The 25255-nt window shown below is 44.0% G+C and overlaps 1 protein-coding gene across 3 annotated transcripts in view; it reads left to right on the forward strand.

The window, feature by feature from the left end:
• Nucleotides 1-16779, forward strand: part of LOC147030734 (uncharacterized) — a 139125-nt gene extending 122346 nt beyond the window's left edge. For all 3 annotated transcript variants that reach the window (XM_085875091.1, XM_085875092.1, XM_085875093.1), the window contains 8 exons: nt 558-649; nt 2462-2490; nt 3758-3865; nt 6595-6678; nt 6853-6969; nt 11855-11909; nt 12179-12281; nt 16063-16779. In XM_085875091.1, coding sequence (XP_085731217.1) covers nt 558-649; nt 2462-2490; nt 3758-3865; nt 6595-6678; nt 6853-6969; nt 11855-11909; nt 12179-12281; nt 16063-16288 — 814 coding nt within the window. In that variant the 3' untranslated portion in view covers nt 16289-16779. The remainder of the gene's footprint in view (nt 1-557; nt 650-2461; nt 2491-3757; nt 3866-6594; nt 6679-6852; nt 6970-11854; nt 11910-12178; nt 12282-16062) is intronic.
• The last annotated feature ends 8476 nt before the right edge of the window (nt 16780-25255 follow it).

Here is a 25255-nt window from a genome sequence, read left to right on the forward strand (position 1 = left end):
TACTTTTATGTGCTCCTTCCATGTCTGTCACGCTTTATTCTAAAGGGTTCCTTCTGCCATACCATTGAAACTGCTTCAATGAAGTTCTAAGTCCTGCTTCTTCCTTTTCCCTCCAGAAAGGAGTGCTTTCAAAACAGGCATTTTAAAAATTAAACAGACACCAATTTTTGTTCCCACTTCCAAGTAAATCAGTTATTAGTTTTCCAACCCAGTGAATTGATTACTCGCTTTCCAATGGTTCCATTTTTAGTATTCTACGATAGCCAGAACCCTTTATAATAAAGCGGGACAGACACATGGACGGTCACTTCTCCTTTTAATAATAAATAAACCACATGAGTGAACTGAGGACACTTTCATTTCGAGTTCCACTTGCAGCTCATCCCTGGAGCAAACATATCTATGTCCAATTCCACGTCGTCGCACACTTTCGCCCCTCACATGTACAGCACTTCTCTCATCTAACCACGAACCACACAATTACTTGTACATCAATCTTATGTTCCCAACCTTGTAGACTGAGAAGCATAACCATCTTTCCATTTAATCATTGACAGGCGTGAGAGTGAAGGGATGACTGAAGGTTGTTTCTGCCCGGCGGGATCCATGGCTCCATATGAAGGCTCAGATACGTGCGTCACTTCCTGCCGTGAGTTGCTCACTCCACAACATGACGGACATTATTACTGAGTGAAAACTCACAATGGGCTCGAATATCAAGTAAAATTCAAGCAAGATAATTTTGGGAATTGCTTCACCGTTCCTGTTCACTACCTTGTTATTTGAAAGGGCGCAATGGGGTCATATACAGCGTTACATTTTTGAAGGTAAACCCATTCGTATGTTCAATCAATTTTTAGAATCCACTTGCCATATTGGGCTAGTAGGAGAGCTTAGAGGATATTTGCTTCCTTTTGAGCTGTCTCATCTCTGTTTGATTTCCAACCCAAATATAAACCGTTTTTTTTTACAAAATTGAGGCTCATGGAAGATAAAGTTGACAAATGCTGGAAGGTAACATAGTGGAGCTGCAGTTGAGTACAACTAACTAATAGCAAAAGAGGAGAGATTGGGAAGGGGAGGGAACACAATGTCCTGCAATTGAGAAGATTGCATGAGGATTGGTTGATGAAGGTAGAAAATCTTGTGTGTGACCTGAGATGTGGTGCACCCCCTGCTTGAAGCCCTGAAAGGAAGACAGTTCCACAAATGGGAGGAAAGAGGAACAAATGAGTTGAGATTGATGGGGGGGTGGGGAAGCCTGGATTTTGGAAATTTAACCATGAGCCGGGTTACTGGAAGAATGTGGACGTCTTGGAGAACTGCATAGAGGAGGGGGTCGGTGGGGGTGGGTCGAAGTCTCGAGGAAGCCGAGACTGGAGGAGAGGCAATAAAAAACAGATACTACTGACCTGCCTGTGAGGTGAGAGCAACAGGCCTTGATCGTAGGCCTCAGTGAGGTAGTTGCCAAGAATGTTGAGAGCTTTAGATTCCATAGAATACTTTGAGAGTTGTTGGGTTAGTATTAGTTGACATGAAAGATCCTACAGTAATTCCGAAAAGAGAAAGCCATTTTGTCCTCGACCCCATCCAAACTTTCTATTCCTGACCTCACTACAACTGGGGAGAGCAATGGTAAAGCACTCAGTGTATTATCTACCTGTTGACTGCATCGGCATCGTCTTTGCTTTGAACATGGCCCTGAACATAACGTAATGTATTATCTTTTTGATATCTTTTGAAATTCCCGAGGCATTAACAAGTAATATTTTGAAGAAGCCTGTTCCGACCTCAAATGGAGTGACCTCAGAGACCGAGGCCTATAAACCGCGTTACATACCCTTTATGTCTGCACCTCCAGAGTCGACATCGCCACACATCTTTTATCGTTCCTTATTTTTCACTTGATTATTACTACAAGTCTCTGATCACATTTAACCTTCATAGATATTCAAAAATATTCAAAAAAAATAGCCTGTCATCCTTCCGAGGTCGGCGAAATGAGTGCCAGTGTACTGGGCCGGTGTATACCCCGGCTAAAATAGGAGTACCATGTCCCTGTGTCGTAAGAGGCGACCAGAGTTGCGTCAGGAAGGGCATCCAGCGTAAAAAAAAAAAAAACATGTGCCAAATCACTATGCGGATCATAACGGATGATCCGCTGTGGCGACCCCTAAAGGGAGCAGCCAAAAGAAGAAGAAGAAGATATTCAAAAATGTAACCCCCGGTATCCTGTTTTAGTTTGCGAATGTATGTGTGCAATCATACCACACTTGTTTATTCCTATTCACCACGAGTTGTGATCACGTGGTTTCATCAGATATTGTTTGATTAAATCTCCACATCTGGGCTTCATCGACTCGTCATTGGAACCGATTTGTTTTTATTTATCGTGTATTACTGCTACCTGATGTTGCTTGTTCCAAATCCTTATCCTCTTTATCCACTACCTCTTTTTCAGATTGTATAAAGGATGGAAAAGAATATCAGGTAAATTTGTTTGTTTATCGTTTTTGCTTCACTTATCATTCAGCAACATCAGTTATGTTTGTTTTTTCAAAATATTTTCAAACAAGAGACCAGACCTTCTTGGACCATTGATTTACGGTTTGCCAACAACACATTATTTAATTTCACAGATTACTGGATACAAAATGTTGGATCTGCAGTTACTTCATAATCTGAGCCACTGAATCTTACAATAGAACTGGAGTGAGAATTGCAATGCAATACATGTCCCCTTCCGATGTGATATTTCTTTAAATCCAAAAAGGGTATAACTCTGTGAAAAATTGACTGAAACGCCCTGAAACTCGAACTTGTTCTGTAACTTATCATAATAAATCCGTGTACCAAGTTTCAGTAGAATATGTTAAAGAGTATGGGAAGAAAGTCTCAAAAACCACAGGTGGGACGGATGGACAGAGAGCAAACCTATAGTCCCCTCCGGTGAAATCAGTAGGGGATGAATAATGGACACATCTTTGTCCACCTTTTCTCATATCTTTGGAATCACCTTCATGTGTCTATTCAGTTTCTGTTATTCTGTCGAGTACTTCGATAGGGCAGCTGTCTTTTATTACTTTGGTCTTCTTCCATTGCCACTCATGAATTTTGGCTATCACCACTAACTAACCAGCACAACTCCCTCCCCTTGACCCACCTTTCTTTCAATCCAGAGACTGGCAGGATAGCCGAGAGATACGCACACTCAACTCTGAGTTGTCGAGCCTGGGGTTTGAGCTGAATACCGACCCAGTGATAAATTGTCATCCCGGTATTTCGCAGACGGGACAAATCATCAATGTGTGTGGCATCCCTCAAAGGGATGTAAAACTGGGGCTCCCATCTACTGGCAACAGTTGGTAGATGTAAAAAATCTCAGTGTCCTTTGTGAAGTGGAGGCGAATTATTATCAGCATCCTGAACAAATTACAAATTGCTGCTGAAACCTACATGGGGCAACTGCATCAGCAGCACAGCTACGCTCCAGGTAATGATGCAACCAGAAGCCATCAGCTGCAAACGAAACGAAATTTACTCCATCTGTCCATGTCGTGTCCAATCCTGGTTGCACATACTGCTATATGTTTGGTGTTTAAACACCCACAAACATTTTGCCTTGTGTCGCATTAAACATGACTCCTACAAACTCGTGGCATTTCACTTTAAAATGCCAGAAACAATGATGTGATGACTTAACTCACAACTGCAAACAAAATAATGTGTTATATGCCGTGTACGTCTGTGTTCGCAGCCCGGCCATCTTGTACCAGGCTCTGAATGTGAACACTGCCGTTGTGAACAGAACGGAACAACATTTATTGTGATTTGTATGCCCATTCCATGTCCACCATGCCCTGAGGTACCAACCTTGCACCTCAAATATCATTATTGATATTAAACTATCATCTTGAATGTTCTAACAATGCTTTCAGTAAGATGGAATTTCAATACATTGACACACACACATGGATCAATACAAATTTGAATTATGTATCGTTTTATATATGGTTGTCTAGGCTCAGAGAAGAACTTAGACAGATACCAGGGGAACGAGTACAAGCGCTGGCAGTGGAAATGGAAGGTCAAGGAAGAGGGAATAATTGATATAGGAAAAGTATATGACATCAAAAGTAAACATAGGATTTGACATAATTAAGATTATGATGAGCACCTGAATAAATTAAAAACTCGAGGGAGGATCAGTGCAGGACAGAAGTTTCATAACAGTTCCACATAGACAAAATGGGGATGAAAGATTGGATGTGAGTTCTTAACCTGGATGCACACAGACAAACGAGGAGTGAGTTGGACAATGAGCTCATTCCATCAAGCTGGGGCTTATAATGGCAAAGATGATTGAAAAAGCTGATCAGTGATGGTGCAAGACCAGAAAAAACAGGTGGGAGGTGGGGTTGAGGTGTTGGTGGTGTAGGGGATAGGGGGCAGAGGGAAACAGATAGATCTGCCATAAGGCCAAAAAAAAAAAAGTTGCATTGGCGTAACCCGCCCGACCCTAAAAATTCCGCCGACCCTACGGTTTTTTTTTTATCGATATCAAGTATCTTGTTGATTGCGATCGCGATCGCAAAAACCCGGAAGTGTTTCGGACAGAACCCCCTGCACGCTGCGCTATGCATATGTCATAGTTTAGCTCGCTGCGTGTGTGTGTGTGTGTGTGTGTGTGTGTGTGTGTGTGTGTGTGTGTGTGTGTGTGTGTGTGTGTGTGTGTGTGTGTGTGTGTGTGTGTGTGTGTGCGAAACGGCTCTGCATATCATCTGTACGAGGGAGAGATATTGCGCCTCGCTCGATCAGTACGTCGTCTGTTGTTTCCAACATGGCCGCGTACTCTATCAAGATTACTGGCATGCTTGGGCCTAAAAAACTGTTCAGCGTCTTACGAAAATGCGACAAAGATGCGAGGCTTGGAGATATCATTCAGGGAATTGCAGACGTAAATTGTGACACTGCTCCAATACTTTCCTCCGTGCAAGCGTCTAGCAGTGATGGAGGGTCCTTTTCGGACGTTTTGGCGGCGGAAAAGGTGTCTATCTTAGACGACTTCAGTTATCGCCTTCGGTTTACCAGAGGTAAAGACATGTTTTGCATGATTTGTTAAAAAAATTACTTCAACTTGGGCGATTATTTGACTTAGAGAGGTTTGACTTCGGCAGAGTTCACTGTATTTGCTATTAAAAATGTTGATATATGTGTGAACAGCACCGAAAAGGCTATAAACCAGCATCTTGTGTATTCCCATGGAGATGGTGCCTGAGATATCTCAGGCTTGGCAGGGGCTGATTCAGGATCTTGGGGAAAGGGGGGCTTCATCCGCCAAAAGCGAAAGGCCCGAGCCCCAGCAGGAAGTTTGGGGGGCCTCCCCCAGGGAAAAAAAAATATTTAAAGGGTCTTCATATGGGATTTCCTGGCATATGACGATAGAATTTACACATCTTAGAGCTGTTGTCAGTGGTGTACCGTCGTACTCAGTAGACAAAGCATTGGAGGGGCAGAGTGTTGTTCGTGAACAATGCTCTGCCCCTCCAATGCTTTGTCTACCATGTACGACAGTATGCCACTGGCTGTTGTAAAAACTACAGTCAACCTTGTCTAAGTCGAATCTGTTAGGACTGAAGAAATAGCTTAGATTTAAAGGTGTAAAAACAAAAGAATATAAAGAGAAGAGAACTTGATAAGATCTTTGACTTAGGCGATTATTCGACTTATGCAAGTTCGATTTAGGCAAGGTTCACTGTACTAGTTTTTTTTTGAGTGGGGGGGGGGTCACCGACAAAAAGGGGGGGTACTCGAGCCGAGGGAGATTTTGGGAGGGATTTATTAAAAAAAAAAAATCCCTACCTACCTACCCTATTTTTCAGTGACCCGTTACGCCAATGCAACATTTTTTTTTTTTTGGCCTAAGTGCGAGACAAACATTAACAAGGAAACGAGATGCAGGAGGAGGCCATTTGGCCCATCATATCTACACCACACCAATATATCTCTCTTCTCTTCTTCTTTCGGCTGCTCCCATTAGGGGTCGCCACAGCGGATCATCCGTATGATCCGCATAGTGATTTGGCACATATTTTATGCCGGATGCCCTTCCTGACGCAACCCTGGTCGCCTCTTACGACACAGGGATATGGTACACCTATTTTAACTGGGGTATACACGGGCCCAGTACACTGGTACTCACTTCGCCGACCTTGGAAGGATGACAGGCTGAGTCAACCCCCTGGTGTATTAATTCAGTGGCTCAACGGGGTTTGAACTCAGGACCTTTTGGATCCCAAGCCGCTGCCCTAACCACTGCGCCAACACCAGGCTTACACCAAAATAAATATATATATATATATATATATATATATATATATATATATATATATATATATATATATATATATATATATTCGGTCACAATGACATCATTTCAATGGCGGAATGATGCTTTCAGTCAGATGGAATTTTGATAAACTCATGTGCTATGTATTTTATGCATAAATATGATGTTTCAGTTCGCATGATTTGAGTTATTTATGCATTTATTTATTAAATAAAAATAATCATGTGGGCGGTTGTTTCATCCAGGGCCACACAATTTCCAACGTGAACGGCTGTTGTCAATGCGTACATACTCACTGCATTGTCCCAAAATACAACATCAGCCTTTGGGTGAGAAAACCATCAGTCTCTCTTGGTTCTGTAGTCAAAAGCTACCTGGGTTGTAGACTGGGCAGGTTTTTCTCGGTTGGTAAGACGAGAAACATGTTAATACAGAGTATTAACCCATTCATTGTTATACAATGATAACGTTTGTTATATGACCATAATGTCTGCATCCCACAGCCTGGAGACTCGTGGAAGCTTGACAATTGCACCACGTTTACATGCAAAGATAATGGAGGGCATGATCTTGTGCTGATGGAAACGAACATCAGCTGTCCTGAATTACATTGCCCCGTTGTAAGTTCCTACATAACAGCCACTGATAACAGACAAAGAGATCGATATTCAGTTCTAATATCCTTGTAAGAAGGTACAGTGTATGCTCTCGTATGGGAAAACATCACTCTCAGCAAAAGTGACCCCATTGGTCAGGTGGATGCATTAACACACATCCTTGTTTATTATCTATACAGTCATGCGCCACTTAACGACGGGGTTACATTCTGAGAAACGCGTCGTTAACCGACGTCGTCGTTGTGCGAACATCATTTTTTTTTTCATTTTTGTTTTCGAACATCGTACTTACACAAACCTAGACACCTAGGCTATATGGTGTAGCCTATTGCTCCTCGGATACAAACCTGTACAGCATGTTACTGTACTGAATACTGTCGGCGATTGTAACACTCATCCAAGAGACAGAAGACACGTTACATTTACCTTTGTGTAGTTCATGACGGCCATCAGTGTTGTTCGCAGCAGCTTACAACCTCCTCTCACATCGGTTATAGAAAGGTGAATAAATAGCGTTGGGATTTTATAAATACGTAATCATTGCATCGATGTTATAATTTACAAATGAATAAACGAGCACCTGTCAATTGTGATATATTTTCGGAACAGTGCGATTGTTTTAACAACATAAAAAGCTTCACTAAAAATAAATTTGTGTTTTAATTTATGAACAACAACAATTTATTCGTGGAATTCTTCAATTCAAAGGTAATTTACTTGATAGAAGGTAAACGTGGATACATTGGTTCAGTTTGAAAGCCGATTTCCTTGAATCCCGATTTAGCACGACCCTGTTTTTTTAGCGATGACATTTTATGGACCTCAATGATCGCATTATAACGGGGCCACACTGTTGTTTATCATTATGAGGTATTATGTTCTGTACAGTGTACATAATTGTATGTGCTATTTTTATACGAGACGACATCACTCGGCGATAGGAATTTTTCAGCTACATTTTTTCATTTTTTTTTCAGAGCTGGCAGACCCGTCGTATATGCGATCCGTCGTTGCCCGGAACGTCGTTAAGTGGCGCATGACTGTATATTAATACTGAAGGACCAATTTTGTGCTCCTCCTCGCGGTCGCGTCACCTTTTCTCGGTACTGTGACCTCGACTGAAAGAAACTTCGTACCTGTAAGAGTGCATTGCACATAGTGGCAATAGTCAACTTTCAACTCTGAAGCAGAATAAACACTTTTCGTTGAGACGGGGCAAGAAGTGAAGAGACGGGGCGGGGGATGAAGAGACGGGGCGGGGAGGGAAGAGGCGGGGGGCAAGGTAAGCAAATTTTTGGGCGGGGTAAGCAAATTGAAAGCGGGAGATGGGGGAAATGGGGCGGGGGATGAGTGGGCAGGGGCTGGGGTGAATTAGGCGGGGTTGAGTGTGAGGGGGTGGACAGGGGGGCGGGGGCCCAGGGACAAGTGGGGCGGGGAATCAAGAGACGGGGGTGAGGAGTGAAGAGGCGAAGGCGGGGGGCAAGGTAAGCAAATTTTTGGGCGGGGTTAAGCAAATTGAAAGCGGGACACGGGGGAATGGGGTGGGGGTTGGGGTGAATTAGGCGGGGTTGAGTGTGAGGGGTGGACAGGGGGCGGGTGCAATTGGGGCGGGGAATCAAGAGACGGGGCGGGGAGTGAAGAGGCGGGGGCGGGGCGGGGTAATTAAATTTTTGGGCGGGGGTAAGCAAATTGAAGGCGGGGGGTGGGAGGCGGGGGGAATGGGGCTGGGGCGGGGGATGAGTAGGCAGAGGCAAGCATGCCCTGTCCAGTCCATGTCCCTCGAGTGTGGGTGAGCTGGTGAGGGTGGTTGAATGAACGGAATCCGTCTGTGATGGGGTTTCTGCAAGTTATTATTTTTCAACATTTTATGTTGATTCATTCATTCTAAGAACCTTTAGAGTTACTGATGATGGCGGAATCAGTATCTGAATCTGAGCTCGATACACACCGTTTCTCTATGTAAACCGCTGATCGGATCAAGATGACTTCCAGATGTGACGTAACTGTTGAAATTAAAAGTCGACCCTCCAGGGCTTTTTTCAACACTTTATAATTGGCAAAAAAATTCAATTTTTTACCCCCTTCAAATTAGACCCTGATTGATGATTCTCAATGCTTTCAGAAAAAGAAAAAAGAATGGCATGTGGATTCCCTTTTTACGTCACCGATTTTTTTTATTTTTTTATTTTTTTTTAAATTCCAGTATTTACCACATTATTCGATTTGAGGCAAATAATTTGACCTAAAATTATCATCTCTCCTCTAAACCGAAAGTAATTAGGTCACTGCCATTGTCCGTTATCCTTCAAATTTAAGAATTAGCCTCGCCGACAAGGGGGGGGGGGACGGCGAGGGGCCCATTGTAATTGGCCTGTCAGTTTGTGTGTGAGTCCGCATGCAAATTAGCTTCAAAATAGCACCCTGACCAACCTTCGGCACAAATCTAGTTGTTTAATTTAACCGTCAGTTGCTTCTATACTTTGAATGCAGGTTATGTCCAAGTGAGCATCTTTGTCCGCAGCTCAATTGAGTTGCATAAAAAGGGGATATCTGGACAAATACTTTGGCAAGGCTCTTCATTGTTAAATGTTCTGCCTGCCTTGTTCATAATTGACCAGCCCGTGCCGAGCCGTCACTTCGCTGACTGGTTTAATCAAAAGACAGCACATGTTGCACTTCACAAACTTATGTCCCATCTGAGAATGAAGTGTGGTGCATGTGCATGCACACACTTATGCACTTCTCCTTTTAGTAATGTATTTGTTGTGCAGTTAAGTACTTTGAGTCTCACAGGATAGCTTCCCAAGAGCAGACACACGTTTATTGTGCAATTAAATGTAGTTGCCAAAGCCAGGTTCTTCTTTTGTTCTTTTTCTTCTTTATTCTCACTTCCTTTTGGAATTGGTCAGATTGAAACATTGGAGCCAATTTTTTTTCTTGAACTATCTTTCGCGGTCTGACGTTCAACTGAAGGTGCCAGGAAATTATAATTTGTTTTGGGTGGTGGTGATACTTACCTACTCTTCCTGGAAGATACCGTGGGATCTTTAATGTCCTCCATCAATAACTGCTGGCAGATGGGTCCTCTGGCTTAACGTCCATCCAAGGGACGGTGCACACATTGATGCCCCACCCTACAAGTGAAGCACTAGGATGACAGTATATAACTGGATAACAGAGTCGAGATTCAAACCCAGTTTAGGGCCCTGTCACACCTTGCCGTTTTAGCCAGCGTATAGCAACGTATCAAAATGTATGTAAAACGCTGGCGTTCGCTGAACTATTGATGTTTTTTTTCAGTTTTGGGCGTATTCATAACGAGTTGGACATATGCATAACGTATTAGTAACGTACACAGAACATTTCGATAACTTATACCAACGAATGCTTAGCTTGTTGTCGGCGTTCACAACCTATGCCCAACGATAGTCTAACTTATGCATAGCACGTGGCAGCGTATCGCCGACGATCACGTGGCGTAGCCTATTAAAAGGCTGCCGCTCGATGATTCAAATCATAACCGCACTAGACATCGAAGTGTCAACATCACCGTCATTTCGAAGAATGCTGCAAAGAAGTCTCCTGGCCGTGGCCGTGACGCGGACGCAAGGAGGATCCATCATCACCCACATCCTCCCCATTACGCTCACCTACTACTACTGACATGGACCTACTACTACTACTACTACTACTACTACTACCACTACTACCTACTACTGCTAATACTACTACTGAAACTACTGACATGGACATCTACTCACCATGGAGTCTGAAACACTGATGGGTTCCTCCTGTGTGAACCCCATTTTTATATACCAATTCCCCGAAACGCTGACAATACGCCATTACACGGTAGCTGTAAGTTAGAAACACGTTCAGTAAGTTCTGTAGTCGTCCGGAAGACGTCAAATACGTTTACATACGTCAATATGCGTTTGAGATACATTACACATAGGTTCAAAGCACGTTACTCATAGGTTAAAAATAAGTTTCGGGTACGCTAAACATTACCTCGACTTATGAGTAACTTACAAGTAACGTGTGTCGGCGTGTCAACGATCGCATAACTTGCTTACAACTTATGGCCAGCATATGCGGAACGTGTGAGTCATACGCCGAGCACGTCGAAAAATTTTGAGCATTCTTAAAATTTGGCAACGAGCTTGGCGTACTACGACGTATGCCAGCGTGCTTCAGCGTGCTCTTAACGTATACAAAACTTTCCCATAGCGTATTCGACGTGTGCCAGCGTATTCGCCAAATTTTTCATACGTTGGCATATGCTGGCTAAAACGTCAAGGTGTGACAGGGCCTTGAGACAGCTCAGAGCTCATTGTGAATGCATATTGACTACCCTGCTAGCCCATAAGTCAGGTTCCGTTTTTGACAAAATAGGATCCGACTACACACTCTCATCCACTTCCACATGGATGCTGTTGTTTTTGTTTTTTTCCCAAGGAGATGTTAAGCTACCTTTGCTGTCTCATAGAATTTACTTGTTGACAAACCGATCTGCGAACACCTTTCAAAAAGAGCAACCTATCGTGTGTGTGTGTGTGTGTGTGTGTGTGTGTGTGTGTGTGTGTGTGTGTGTGTGTGTGTGTGTGTGTGTGTGTGTGCCCGTGTCCTCGCAAATTCCAATTTCCACACTCCTCCAGCCATGAACCTTTGGTATGAAGGTCGTGGCAAATCGTCTCACAAAAAATTCCCAAGAAGCTTCCTGTTGGAAAATGGTACAGAAATAAGAATACAAACTTTAGAGTCAAAACCGCAAAATTGTTGCATTATGTGTGTGTATTCTTTCGGTTGTATTCAATGTGATCTTTATGTTTAATTAAACCTGTTTTAATTACACTCAAACCATGCTTGTTTGTTGTTTTTTTCACAGAATCAACAAATATTAGATGAAAACGGATGCTGCAAAGAGTGTCTTCCCTTCAGTGGTGAATACATAGACTTCTTTACATTTACACTGCATAACTTAATTGCCCGTACCCGAAGACCCCTATTTATACAAAATATTATAAATTGCTCTCACATCCCATTGTCTCCTAATATTATAAATCAAAAGTATAAGAAAATGACAAAGTAGCATTGCACCATTGGGTGCCATTTAATTTTAGACATGGACATGCTGAGCTGATTTTTTTAAGCCTCTTCTTGTGTCTGATTTTCCTGATATTATTGCAAAATTTATTTGTTATGGTTGTAGGAAAATGTGAAGTAATTGAAGAGGAGGAAGAACTCAAACATGGAGACTGTTCTGTCATTGTGTCACTGGGAAGATGTGAAGGAACATGCGCAAGCTATTCCACGTAAGTTTAAATGTTTCCACATTGGTTGTACTTGGGGGCAGTAGATATGGCAGCATATAATATCAGGGGCAGTAAATATTGGAGACCAGTCCTGAAGAGAGAAAGCTACTTGCAGTCCCTGCCAATCTGCTTGAGTGAATTGCCAGATTTGCCGGCATTGAAACAGGTCTCTGAGAATGGCCAGAGAGATGTTGCCTTTAAACATTTAGACTTATTAGACCCTCTTTTGACACTTTATATTTCTTAGACCCTACAGACCTCTTATACCCTTTCATGTAACTACTGTTGGGACATAATACCCTTTAGACATTTACACCTTGACATCCCTGATGCCTTTCAGACCCCTTTAGACACTTTGGACCTTTTAAGACCCTTTAGACCATCTTAGAGCCTTTAGACTGCTTAGCCCCCATTGACCATTAAGATCCCTTTAAACCGCGTCGTCTCCGTAAGAACCCTTTAGACCTTTCAGTCCCTATAGACTCCTGACGACCTTTAGACCCCTTGACCCTTACACCATTACTCCCATTAGACGAGCCTTAGACATTTTACACTCCTTAGACCCTTTAGACCCCAACTACTATAGGAAATTACCGTACATATCTTTAGACCACTTAGACCTTTAGACCCTTTATATACCCCTGCAGACCCATTGGACCATTAAGATTCTTTCGACACCTTGGATATCTTAGACCCTTTAGACCTCTTTAGATGCACAACACACAAACATCCATAGAGTTCTCTTTTCAGTAAGTAATGCGCAATCTCCACTCACCCGGAGGCTGCGTACTTGGCTTGGTTGAACAGAATTTGCATATTGAATCAATTAATTGATTTACCAATCAAAACCGAGAAGCATATTGTTTTTGAGGTCAAAAGCTCAAAGGGTTAGGTCAAGGTCTCGTAAGTCGATTTTCATCCGATTTATCTGAAATGTGACCAGGATATTCACTGGGCCACCGAAGCCTATTTTTGAGGTCAAAAGGTCAACGCTGGAGGTCATATAAAATCATCAATTTTGATCCTATTGACTTGAAATTTCAATATAATTTGCATACTGGGTCAGACCTGGTTCATCAAAAATCAGAACGATCAATTTAGCCATTTTGTCATGTAAATGGTTTCCATGACAACAATTTCACCCTATTATAATTAAATGGGACTTTTTGTGGATTTATTATCATACCTCAATAATTTTTCTCGATATCAAATTGAAACTTCATCAGCATATTTGTATGTATGTATGTGTAGTATATATATATATATATATATATATATATATATATATATATATATATATATATATATATATATATATATATATATATATATATATATATATATATATACACACATACACACACATGAGTAAGATTTGGTAAAACCTCGTCAAAGGTCAAGGTCAAGGCCATCCGGAGCATGCAAAACACCGATTCGGACGCAATTACAAAAATGTTATCATGAAAATTTACTATGCATCACAATGAACCATGTAAAGCACTTTATCGGTCAAATGATCGAAATTGTCATATTGCTGTTTTCATGGCAATGATTGTTTATTTGGATTTTGTAACTATCATGCAACACACATCTTTCTTGTTTATTACATGGCAAAAAAATGTTTTCATCAGTGGATGAGTTTCCTGATGGCTTTTGGAATGTTACATTTTTTTTTTTATCTCCGCCACCGAAGGTGGAAGGAGATTATCTTTTCACCTCTGTCTGTCTGTCTGTGTACAGGATATCTCAAAAAGTTATGGACGGATTCGGACGAAATTTGGTCGGCAGGTTGGGTGTGTGACAAGGATGAACTGATTAGATTTTAATGAAGATCCGAATCTGGATACTGGAATTTTTCAAGTGATTCTTCACCATTGAGAGATAGGGACAAAAATGATATATAGCACGATATCTCAAAAAATTGTTGGGCCTGATATGTTCTCGTGGATCTGGCATTGCTGAAGGCCCAGTCACACCTTGACATTTTAGCCAGCAATGGCAACGTATTAAAATGTATGTAAAACGCTGGCTTACGTTGAACTTTTGATGTTTTTTTTAAAGATTCGGACGTATTCATAACGACTTGGTCTTATGCACAACATATTAGTAATGGACACAGAACGTTTCGTTGTGTTATTAGATAACTTATACCAACGAATGCTAAACCTGTTGTCGGCCTTCATAACCTATGCCCAACGATAGTCCAACATATGCATAGCGCGCTGCACGCATCGCCGACGATGACGTGGCGTAGGTTATGAAAAGGCTGCCACACAACGATTCAAATCATAACCGCCGCAGAAATGGAAGTGTCAACATCGCAGTCACACCTTGGCGATCTTGCCAGCGTATGCCGACCTCTGAAAAATGCGTCTAAAACGTTGGCGCACGTCGAATATGGTATGGGTAAGTTTGGTATGCGTGAATAGAACGCTAAAGTACGCTATCATACGTCGTAGTAAGTGGAGTACGTCTTGTAAGTTTAAACATGTTGAAAATTTTACGACGTACTCGCCGTATGACACACGTTCCGCATGCAATGGGAATAAGTTGTACGCACGATATGCGATCGTTGACACACATCGACACACATTACTTGAAAGGTACTCATAAGTTGAAACACGTCAAGGTAATGGTTAGCGTCAGTGTTCCAGACTCCCGGTTTTTTTTTTTCTTCGGTATGACGGTGTTCAGTGTACAGTGCAGTTATGATTTAAATCATTGTGCGGAAGCCTATTATTAAATTATATTATATTATAACCGCACTAGAAATCGAAGTGTCAAAATTACCATCATACCGAAGGAAGGAAGAAAAAAAAATAAAACCAGGGAGTCTGGAACACTGACACCAACCATTACCTTGATGTGTTTCGACTTATGAGCACCTCACAAGTAACGTGTGTCGATGTGTGTCACCAATTGCGTAACGTGAGTACAACACGTTACTCATAGGTTAGAAATAACTTTCGGGTACGCTAAACATTACCTCGACGTGTTTCGACTTATGAGTAACTTACAAGTAACGTCTCAACGATCGCGTGACGTGCCTACAACTTATGGCCAGCGTTATGCGGAACGTGTGAGTCATACGCTGGCATACGTCTTAAAATTTCAAGTATGGAAAATTTGAGGACAACCGAAAAGTACAATGTTTAAAGCCAGCGTACAACGACGTATGGCAGTGTTTTTCAGCGTGCTCTCAATGTTATCAAAACTTACCCAAAACGTATTCGACGTGTACCAGCGTTTGACAAGTTTTCAAAAAAAATCGGCATAAGCTGGCTAAAACGTCAAGGTGTGACTGGGCCTTTAGCAGAGGTATGCACTCCACCGAATGCCCTTTTTGCCTCTGTTTTGTGAAATGGATCGGCTCCAACATGCAGGGTTTTTTTTCATTAACAAAATATTTCGTCGATATTTTGTTGAAAGGTTCAGGGTCATGAAAGGAATTAAAGACTCTTCTTGCGTATCAGCAAATAATAATCATTGATGATCATGAGAAAAGTTTGAATCTCAACTATAAATAAATAATCTACCAGGGGACAACAGCAGTGAGAGAGGGGGTTTAAAAGTGGAGAAGAAAATAATGCAGGTAAACTATCTGATATATGACTTGCAGTCTGAGATGTTAAGGTTTGTGCACATGTCAAATGCAGATGATTTGATTCCAGAGTCATGGAATCTCAAACGGTTAGGTCAAGGTCAAGGCCTCTTTATTTGATTCCAGTTCAACAGGAATGTAATCTAATCTGAAAATACTTCTTCCCATAAAACCCAACAGGTACTCAAACAACACAAACTCAATGAAGCATCACTGCAGTTGCTGCAGAGAGACAGCATTGCAACGCAAGGAGGTTGAAATGTCTTGCATAGATGGTACAAAGAAGACACTCACATACAGCAGTGTCTCAAACTGTACCTGCATCAAATCTCAATGTGAATCGAATTCCTGGAATCAGCAAAAGAAACACCTTCAGCACGTTTTTCAGGCACAATTATTGCATTAACCTGCTCTGCACAACACATTCGGGTTCATTTTCAATATAGTTGGGTAGACTAAGTTCACCAAGCACACCAAGCTAATTTCCTCAAATGGCAAGGTCAGCCATCGAGTTAACTCGGTATCTGTCCTTGAAATTTCTCTCCCTTTCTCAATCACATCTCTTAGGTGTGTCCATTTCCTGCATCTACACAATTAATTCCTACTTTCTGTTGACAATACTTTCACAAACTCCCAAGTAATTTGTGTTGCTTCATGGGTAAATATGTAAAACTTCATAATCTTTTTTCTAATCTTCTAGTAGCTATTCTAAAAAGTAGAGTTTGATTCTGGAAATCGGTGTCATTTTCCTTTCGTTCCCAATGCAGAATAAAATCATTGTTTATCAGCAATAGCTTCAAGATTATTGTGAATGATGAACATATTATTCACACATCATTTTGCTGTCATTTACAAATAAAGTATTGTATTCTGAATAAAGAAATTGAATCAAAAACAGCAATTTTATTTCTGTAATTTCCTTGATCCAATGATTTTTCTTTTCCACTTTATATATGCATACTTGTATATTATTTTTTATTACAAGATAAAGAGAGGATCGTGGAAGAGTGAGGATAAAAAAAAATAAAGCAAAGAACTGAGTAGGGCAGTGGGACAGCAGTTGGACAAAGGCAAGCGAATGAGAGGAAAAGAGAGAGGGAAAGAAACAGTACCTTGCAAGAGTTCATGGAGTAGAAAATAGTGTTTAAGTATGGGGAATGACGAGATTATTCATGTTTCATATTAAGCCTGTGGATGCTGGGTGCATCATTGCTGGGAGCATGGTTGTACCTCTGATGCAGTACCCCTGTTACCAGTAAGCTGGTACTCATTTTGCCAACCTTTGATGGATGACAGGCTGAGTAAACCGACCTGGTGTTATTTAACAGCATGACAGGGGCTAAAACAACTTTTTTTTTTTTTGGTAGTTTTGCCAGAAGGGAGTTGCTGGCGGACCTTGAGCGCCCTGCAAAAATAGGGGAGGGGTGGGGACAGATCGCAGACAGAGTGGGGGAAGGGGGGCATGGCGAGGCCGAGAAAAGATTGTAGGATGGTAGAAGACAGAAGGACCATTGACCTCCCCAAAGACTCAGCCTCATCGTGAGAGATACCAATGATCTTAAATGTCTTGGTTTCCACAGCGTGAAGCCGAGAAAGGTGAGAGGCGGAAGCACCAACCCAAAGGGGAGAGCAGTACTCCATCAGGCGGCAGATGAAAGCTTTGTACGGGGTCAGGAGCTCAGGTGTGCCAAAGTACGACTTTGCACGATGGAGGATGTCCAGTCAGCGAATGGCTTTGGAGGCCAGCTTAGAAATGTTGCTTTCCCAGGAAAGATAATGGAAGATAGTGAGACCCAGAAGCTTGAATGAAAGGACTTTAAGAGGATTCTTGAGAAAATAGATGGGGGGAGGGGGGGTTCCAGATGATACTTTCGGAGAGACATAGTGAGAGTGTGAGATTTGTCAAGATTGAAAGACATGTTCCATGTGTTGGACCAGCTTGTGATTTTATCCAGATCAGCAGAGGGTGAAGAGGCTGCTGCTTGCTGAACTGACTGATGGTAGATGGGACGGCAGAGGGTGGAGTCATCAGCAAAAATATAGAGAGGATTTTCCAGTCAGAGAGATCATTGATGAAAACCAGAAAAAGTACAGGGCTCAGAACACTGCCTTGAGAAACTCCAGCCTGGACAGGAAGAGAGGATGAGAGAACTCCATTAAGGGCCACGTGTTGGCGAAGACAGGAGAGGAAGTCTGCGAGCCATGAGTGGAGATTGCCTTGGATACTAAAGGAAGAGAGGTTGGTGAGCAGGGCAAGGTGCTAGACCGTATTGAATGTGGTGAATTGAGGGACATGACGCGGGATCACATGTTGTGCGTCTCGCGTATAAGGGGAGGTCTCTGCGGCACGAGTGATTGTCCCCGGGGCATTGCTATTGACATCGGCTGTTCACTTGATGCTCGTTAACTGAAATGGTCACATTGGTTCTGTTCCTTCTCACACTATCTGACCATCATCGAGGAGGGAGCTGACAAATTTGCCGCTCTCGTGAATCATGTCTCGCCCAGCGTGTACAGGCTCTTCTCGGGGTGCGACACTTACGAAGCAGCGATCGAGGTGCTGCAAGCGCTCTACGTGAAGCCCAAGAACGAGGTATACATACGACATCTTCTCAACACACGCAAGCAAGCAGCCGGGGAGACAATCGATCAGTTCCTGCAAGCTCTGAATCAGCTGGGAAAAGACGGCAGCTTCCGGGCGGTAAGCGCCGAGGAACACCGAAAGGAAGCCACACGGGAGGCATTCATCCAAGGACTCAGATCAGCCCACATACGGCAACGCTTACTAGAGAAAGCGCAACCCACTCTTGACAAGGTAGTCGATCAGGCTCGAGCGATGGATACGGCTCAGCAGCAATCTGAGTCATTTGGGACACCGATGCTGCTCATGAACGCTGCTACGATGGGAACCCAAGGAACCCCACTGGCACAGACACAGCCAGACATAGGGGATGGAGAAACACCCGAGGAGCCGGATACCCAGACCTCGTCAAACTCCTCAGCAACTGCTCCGGTTGGTAAATGCTTCTTTTGTGGGTACAAAAGGCATCCTCGTCAAAAATGTCCCGCCAGAGATGCCACATGCATGAATTGCGACAAGAAAGGGCATTATGCCAGGGTATGTAAATCTACTCTCAGGAGAAATAAACCCACTTCTGCGGCTCTCTACTCGCAAAATAAATTGACTGCAGCCTCCCCGGGGAATCTATCCAAGGCTATCATCAACGTACGAATTAACGGGCATATGGCTGAGGCACTGATTGATACCGGTAGCTCTGAAAGTTTCGTCAACAGCTCGCTAGTGAAGGGCAGGAAATGGGTAATCCACCCGACTGACAATACGGTATGCATGGCCGCCACCTCACTACAATCCCGCGTACGAGGGTACTGCAATGTTGAATTGGACGTAAAAGGGTACACGCATCGGGATGTAAAGGTACTGGTGCTTCGTGATTTGTGCGCAGACGTAATTCTGGGTCATAATGTCCTCAAGCAGCACACGAGCGTCGAAATACCCTTTGGAGGAAGCAAGCCTCGTCTAATTTTAAATGCGTTGACCACCGCGGAGGTGACGTCCCCCAGCTGTTCGCTAACTTGTCGCCGGTCTGCAAACCGATAGCGATCAAATCGCGGCGATATACCACTGCTGACATGAATTTCATCACTTCGGAAACCAAGCGATTACTGGAGGAGGGAATTATAGAACCGAGCGATTCGCCATGGCGCGCACAGGTGTTAGTAACCAGCAGTCAGAACCATAAGAAACGAATGGTTGTCGATTATTCCCAAACGGTCAATCGCTTCACCCAACTCGACGCCTACCCCCTGCCGCGCATAGATGAGATGGTCGAACGCGTGGCCAATTATAAGGTATTCAGTACCATCGACTTGCGAAGCGCCTATCATCAAATTCCCATCCGAGAGGAAGACAAACCTTACACTGCATTCCAGGCAGGGAGGCGCCTCTACCAGTTCAGAAGGATACCATTCGGTGTCACGAATGGAGTAGCTTGCTTCCAACGGGTTATGGACGACATCATCTCAGATGAAAACCTCAAAGACACTTTTGTTTACGTGGATAATGTCACAGTGTGCGGTAGGGATCAGAGGGAACATGATAGGAATCTGGACAGATTCTTGAGCATTGCTAGAAAATATAATCTGACTCTCAACTACGAGAAATGCGTATTCTCGGCAAGGTCAATTGACCTTCTCGGCTACACAATAGCCGACGGCACAATTAAGCCTGATCCTGAGCGATTGCGCCCGCTCCGTGAGCTTCCACCACCTCAGGACTTGCAGACAATGCGCCGGGTGATCGGGATGTTACTATGCGAGATGGATTTCGCAATACTCCGAGAAAATACATCCCCTAGTGCATTGCAAAAACTTTCCACCAGATGCCGCTGTTGTAAGAGCTTTCCACAATCTCAAGGATGATATCAGTAAGTCCGTGGTTTTATCGATCGACAGCTCGGTGCCCTTCGTGGTGGAGACCGACGCTTCAAATCACGCCATAGCTGCTACACTTAATCAGTCTGGGCGGCCGGTCGCGTTCTTCTCGAGAACTCTCTCTAGAAGCGAGCAGAGACACTCAGCGATAGAGAAGGAAGCGTACGCCATCGTTGAAGCGCTGCGGAAATGGAGACATTATTTACTGGGAAACCACTTCACGCTCGTTACGGACCAACGATCCGTGGCATTCATGTTTGATGGGAAAAATAACGGGAAAATTAAGAATGAAAAAATTATGAGATGGCGGATAGACCTAGCTTGCTACAGATACGACATTGTTTACCGGCCCGGGAAAGAAAACCCTGCTGCAGATACCTTCTCCCGGGTCTACAGTTCGGCAACAATCAGTCAGGCTTTGCAAGACCTCCATGTGTCTCTGTGCCACCCAGGGGTAACCAGGATGGCACATTTCGTGCGCAGACAAAATCTTCCCTATTCTGTTGAAGATATTAAACAAATGAATGCTTCATGCCCTGTTTGTGCTGAACTAAAACCCAGATTCTATGGCGCGGCATCTGGCAGACTGATCAAGGCCACTTCCCCCTTCGAGAGACTAAACATCGACTTCAAAGGGCCCCTGCCGACCGAAACAGACAACAGATACATATTCACCGTTGTTGATGAATATTCAAGGTTCCCTTTCGCATTTCCGTGCTCGGATATGACCTCGGGCACTGTCGTGAGATGTCTCTCTGACCTCTTCGCTATGTTTGGGAGACCTTCGTACATACATTCAGACAGAGGGCCGTGTTTCATGTCGGCCGGGCTAAAACAATTCCTATTAGAGCACGGCATAGCAACTAGTCGAACGACGGGTTACAACCCACAGGGAAACGGGCAGGTGGAACAGTATAATGGAGTTATTTGGAAAGCCGTAACTCTGGCGCTGAAATCGAGAGGACTGGGCCCCGAGCGATGGGAGGTTACCCTTCTCGACGCTCTGAATTCCATACGCTCTTTGCTCTGCACGTCCACAAATGCCACTCCTCACGAACGTATGTTTACTCACCAACGACGTTATGTTGACGGTCAAACGGTGCCCAACTGGCTGACCCATCCCGGTACAGTGTTCATGAAACGCCCGGTACGACAAAGCAAGTATGAACCGCTGGTGGAGGGGGTCGAACTCATTGACACTAATCCAGAGTATGCTCATGTCAGGCTCCCGGATGGCAGGGAGACCACTGTGTCGGTTCGCCATCTGGCTCCCTCAGGTACTCCTCCCGCCGGTACACCACCTTCTGGCACTCCTCCTTCTGACATTTCCCCACAAGGAACTCCGCCAGGCGACGGGGCTGCCGCGTTCCACCCGAGAGCGATCGAGGAGTCATCCCCGGCACAAGTCGAGGCTCACCAAGAGGATCGGGAGTCTCCCTCAAGTGAAACTGCCGTTTACTCCCGGAGAGGTCGACGAATAAGGCCCCCTCGACGACTCAATCTGTAAAGGGGATTATCGGCATTCTCGCTGCTCATGCTCCTATATGCCCATTATATCATATATCGATGCTCATTTCCATGCTCCTACAACTCAAAATAATCACTGCTTGGCATGTATGCTTCTGTAGATCTATTAGTCCGCGTTGCTTGAAATGTATACTCCTATAGTGCTAAAGCAATCATGGTGTGTAAGATGGGCCCCTAGTTACATTTTAAAGGTGGGGAGAATGTGGTGAATTGACGTGAATTGAGGGACATGACGCGGGATCACATGTTGTGCGTCTCGCGTATAAGGGGAGGTCTCTGCGGCACGAGTGATTGTCCCCGGGGCATTGCTATTGACATCGGCTGTTCACTTGATGCTCGTTAACTGAAGGTGCTCATTGACTGGTGAGAATGGAGATTATATCGAACTCCGTGCTTACGCGGATTGTCTGCAATGATTAACTGCACATGTATACGTTACTGCTTATGTACTCCTAGCTGAACCTGTATTCCCCGGTGTGCCCACAGAAGCGGCTCCAATCAAATGGAATAAAGCCTAAACTCTGAAGGTTCATCTCTCGCTCTCATTTCATTGAAAGCACGTGATATGGCGAGGGAGACGGCTCTGATCTCATGTCTGGCGTTGAGGATCTCCATCAATTGTTGGAAAGCAGCAGCATATCCAGGATAGAGTGACCTGGTATGAATCCAAATTGATGATTGGATAACAGGCCACTGGAGAAGAGGAAAGATTTAATGTCGGAAGCGATGATGGATTCCATAACCTTGCTGGTGATTGGGAGAAGACTGATTGGTCTGTAGTTGCAGGGATCTGTTTTTGCACCTTTTTATGCAGAGCAGTGATGTTTGCTGATCTCCAAACAGATGACCTTGATCAAATGAGAGGGTGAATATAATAGATAGAGGGTGAGCAAGAGCAGCAGAGCAGGTTTTTAGGATGCATGGGCTGATGCCATCTGGACCGGTTGCAGAATCTGAGTCGAGATTTGACAGCAAAATCTCCACCTTGTCAGGAGAAAAGGACACAAGAGTCCAGGAATAGCTGGGTATGACTGGTTAAGGGAGGTACAGAAAGCGATCGGTTTGAGACACAAGATTTAGAAGCACACATGGACTTTAGGCATTCAGCCTTTTCGCGTGCAGTGTCAGCTGTGCGGCCATTTGAGGTGAGGAAGGGGATGGAGGGGGAACATACACCAGAAACAGACTTATCGAGATGCCACCAGGATTTTGAGGAGAGAGACTTGAGATTACAAAGATGTTGTTTCCTGGCTCTCCTCAGGGTAGACACACACTTGTTCTGAGCTTTGTGGAAGAAACTGAGATTGCCTTCTGTTGAATTTGCCTTCAATGAGGCGAAGGCAAGTTGTTTCAGGACAATTGCCTTGCTGCAACCTTCAGTGTCCCATGGATGGGAGGAAAGGTACGACAATTGAAGATGAGATGGAATCAGTCTGTGAGAGAGAGAGAGAGAGAGAGAGAGAGAGAGAGAGAGAGAGAGAGATATATATATATATATATATATATATATATATATATATATATATATATATATATATATATATATATATATATATATATATATATATATAGATATTCTTTGAAAGAATTCCCAGGATGATTTGATGTCAGAGAAAGTAGAGATGGAAGACGAGAAGTTTGATGGCTACTTGAAGTCCCTGCCAGACGGCCTGAGGTGGTTCTTTAATAACAAACAGAGAGATGTCTACTTTGACAAGCATGTGCTCAGATGAACCGATTGGAGCAGAGGAACATAAGATCAAATATTTTCAGGGAAATAGATCAAAATCAGATCCAGAAGAGATCGAGTACTGTTGGTTGAGATTTGGGTCAAGAAGTGGACAGATTGGTCAGTCCCAACGAGTCAGAGAAGTCGTTTGCTGAAGTGCCATGGCAGGTCAGGGAGGTACCCACACCCAGCCGACTGGCATTATGACAATTGAAGTCACCACATATGAGGAGAGTGAGTTGGGATGAGAGGATAGAAGTTGGTCCATGTTTTCGGCGAGTGAGGTGTAAATTGAGACATCACTGTTTGGTGGACGGTACAACACACATAAACATGAGGCGGGAGTGCTGTAGCCAGAGGTATTCCTGGGGGTGTGGGTAGTGAGGACAGTGCATGAAGAGTGAGGAATAGAGTTTTTGATGAAGAGAGCAACTCCGCCGCCAGGACGAGGATCAGGTCTGTCATCCCGGAGGAGGGAGTAACCAGTGAGAGATACGAGGGAGTCAGAGATGTCTCAATGGAGGAAAGTTTCTGTTAGGCAGATTATGTCTGGTCTGTCAGTGGCAACCTGAGTGGAAGGATCCGTCAGGTTTGAGCGAAGGCCCCAGATGTTTGAGTATCAGACTGTTAAGGAAGAGGGAGGGGAGGAGGCTTTGGGTGCAGGGGAGAGGAAGGGAGGAGGCTTTGGGTACAGAGGATGGGGAGAGTAGGATGAGGGAGGGAGGGAGAGTTTTTGACAGAGTGTAGGGATTGTAGAAGAGCTAGGGGTGAGGGCCGGATGAGGAAAAGAAAAGGGTCGGTGGTGATGGGATGAGGCACAGTGGGGAGTAATAAGAGAGGGGGCAGAGGGCAGTTGAAGATTGGAGGAGGTGGAGGGATGACATATAAGAGAGGGGTCAGGCAGCTTTGTGGATGTGAGGGGGGAAACTTTGAGAAGGGGGAGTGAGGGGGGAGATTGGATGGAAAAGGGTGAGGGGAGAGTTGAGGGAGAAGAGCGAGTGGGGACTTTTAAGAAAGGTGAGAGCGAAGCTTGGAAGAAGTGTGTGAATGTTTCTTTGAGAGGGAGGGGAGTCGATGAGAGCAGGAATGGCCAAGGGGCAGGAGGGTGATGGGAGAGGGGAGGGATGAGATTTGATAGTGGTATGGTGAAGAAGGCAGCGGGCAGGGGGAGGTACAAGATTTGAGGGGTTGGGAAGAGGGGGAGGTGTGATGAGAGGAATGAAAGAGCATGTTTGAGAAGTAGAGGAGTGCACCGATTGAGAGAGTGAGATATCTGTTAAGTTCGAATGGAGCCCACAGATGTTAGAACACCACACAGTTTGAGACACCAGAGGAGGAGCTGATACTAAATCAGAATTCAGTGAAGAGTTGCTAATAGTGGAGGTAGGATGAGGGGCAAGATGGGAGGGGTAAGCAGAGGGTATAACAGGTGAGGGGTTAGGAGGAGGTGGATTTAAGTCAGGGTGAATTGCCACTGAAGTTGGAAAAGAAAGACGATTGATGGAACGAGAACATGTATTGCAAACTGGGATTTTAAAATTTTTAAAGTCAGAGACGCGATTAAAGAATTTACGTGAGGGATGCAATGAAGGAGAATTAAGAGAATGGAGAAAAGAAACGTAACAGTGGGACGTTTTCGACACGGGATGAAGGAAAGGTCAAATT

This window comes from Eptatretus burgeri, chromosome 3, assembly GCF_056783735.1.
Source record: "Eptatretus burgeri isolate ZD-2024b chromosome 3, Ebu_testis_v1, whole genome shotgun sequence".
In the NCBI taxonomy this organism is placed as follows: domain Eukaryota; kingdom Metazoa; phylum Chordata; class Myxini; order Myxiniformes; family Myxinidae; genus Eptatretus; species Eptatretus burgeri.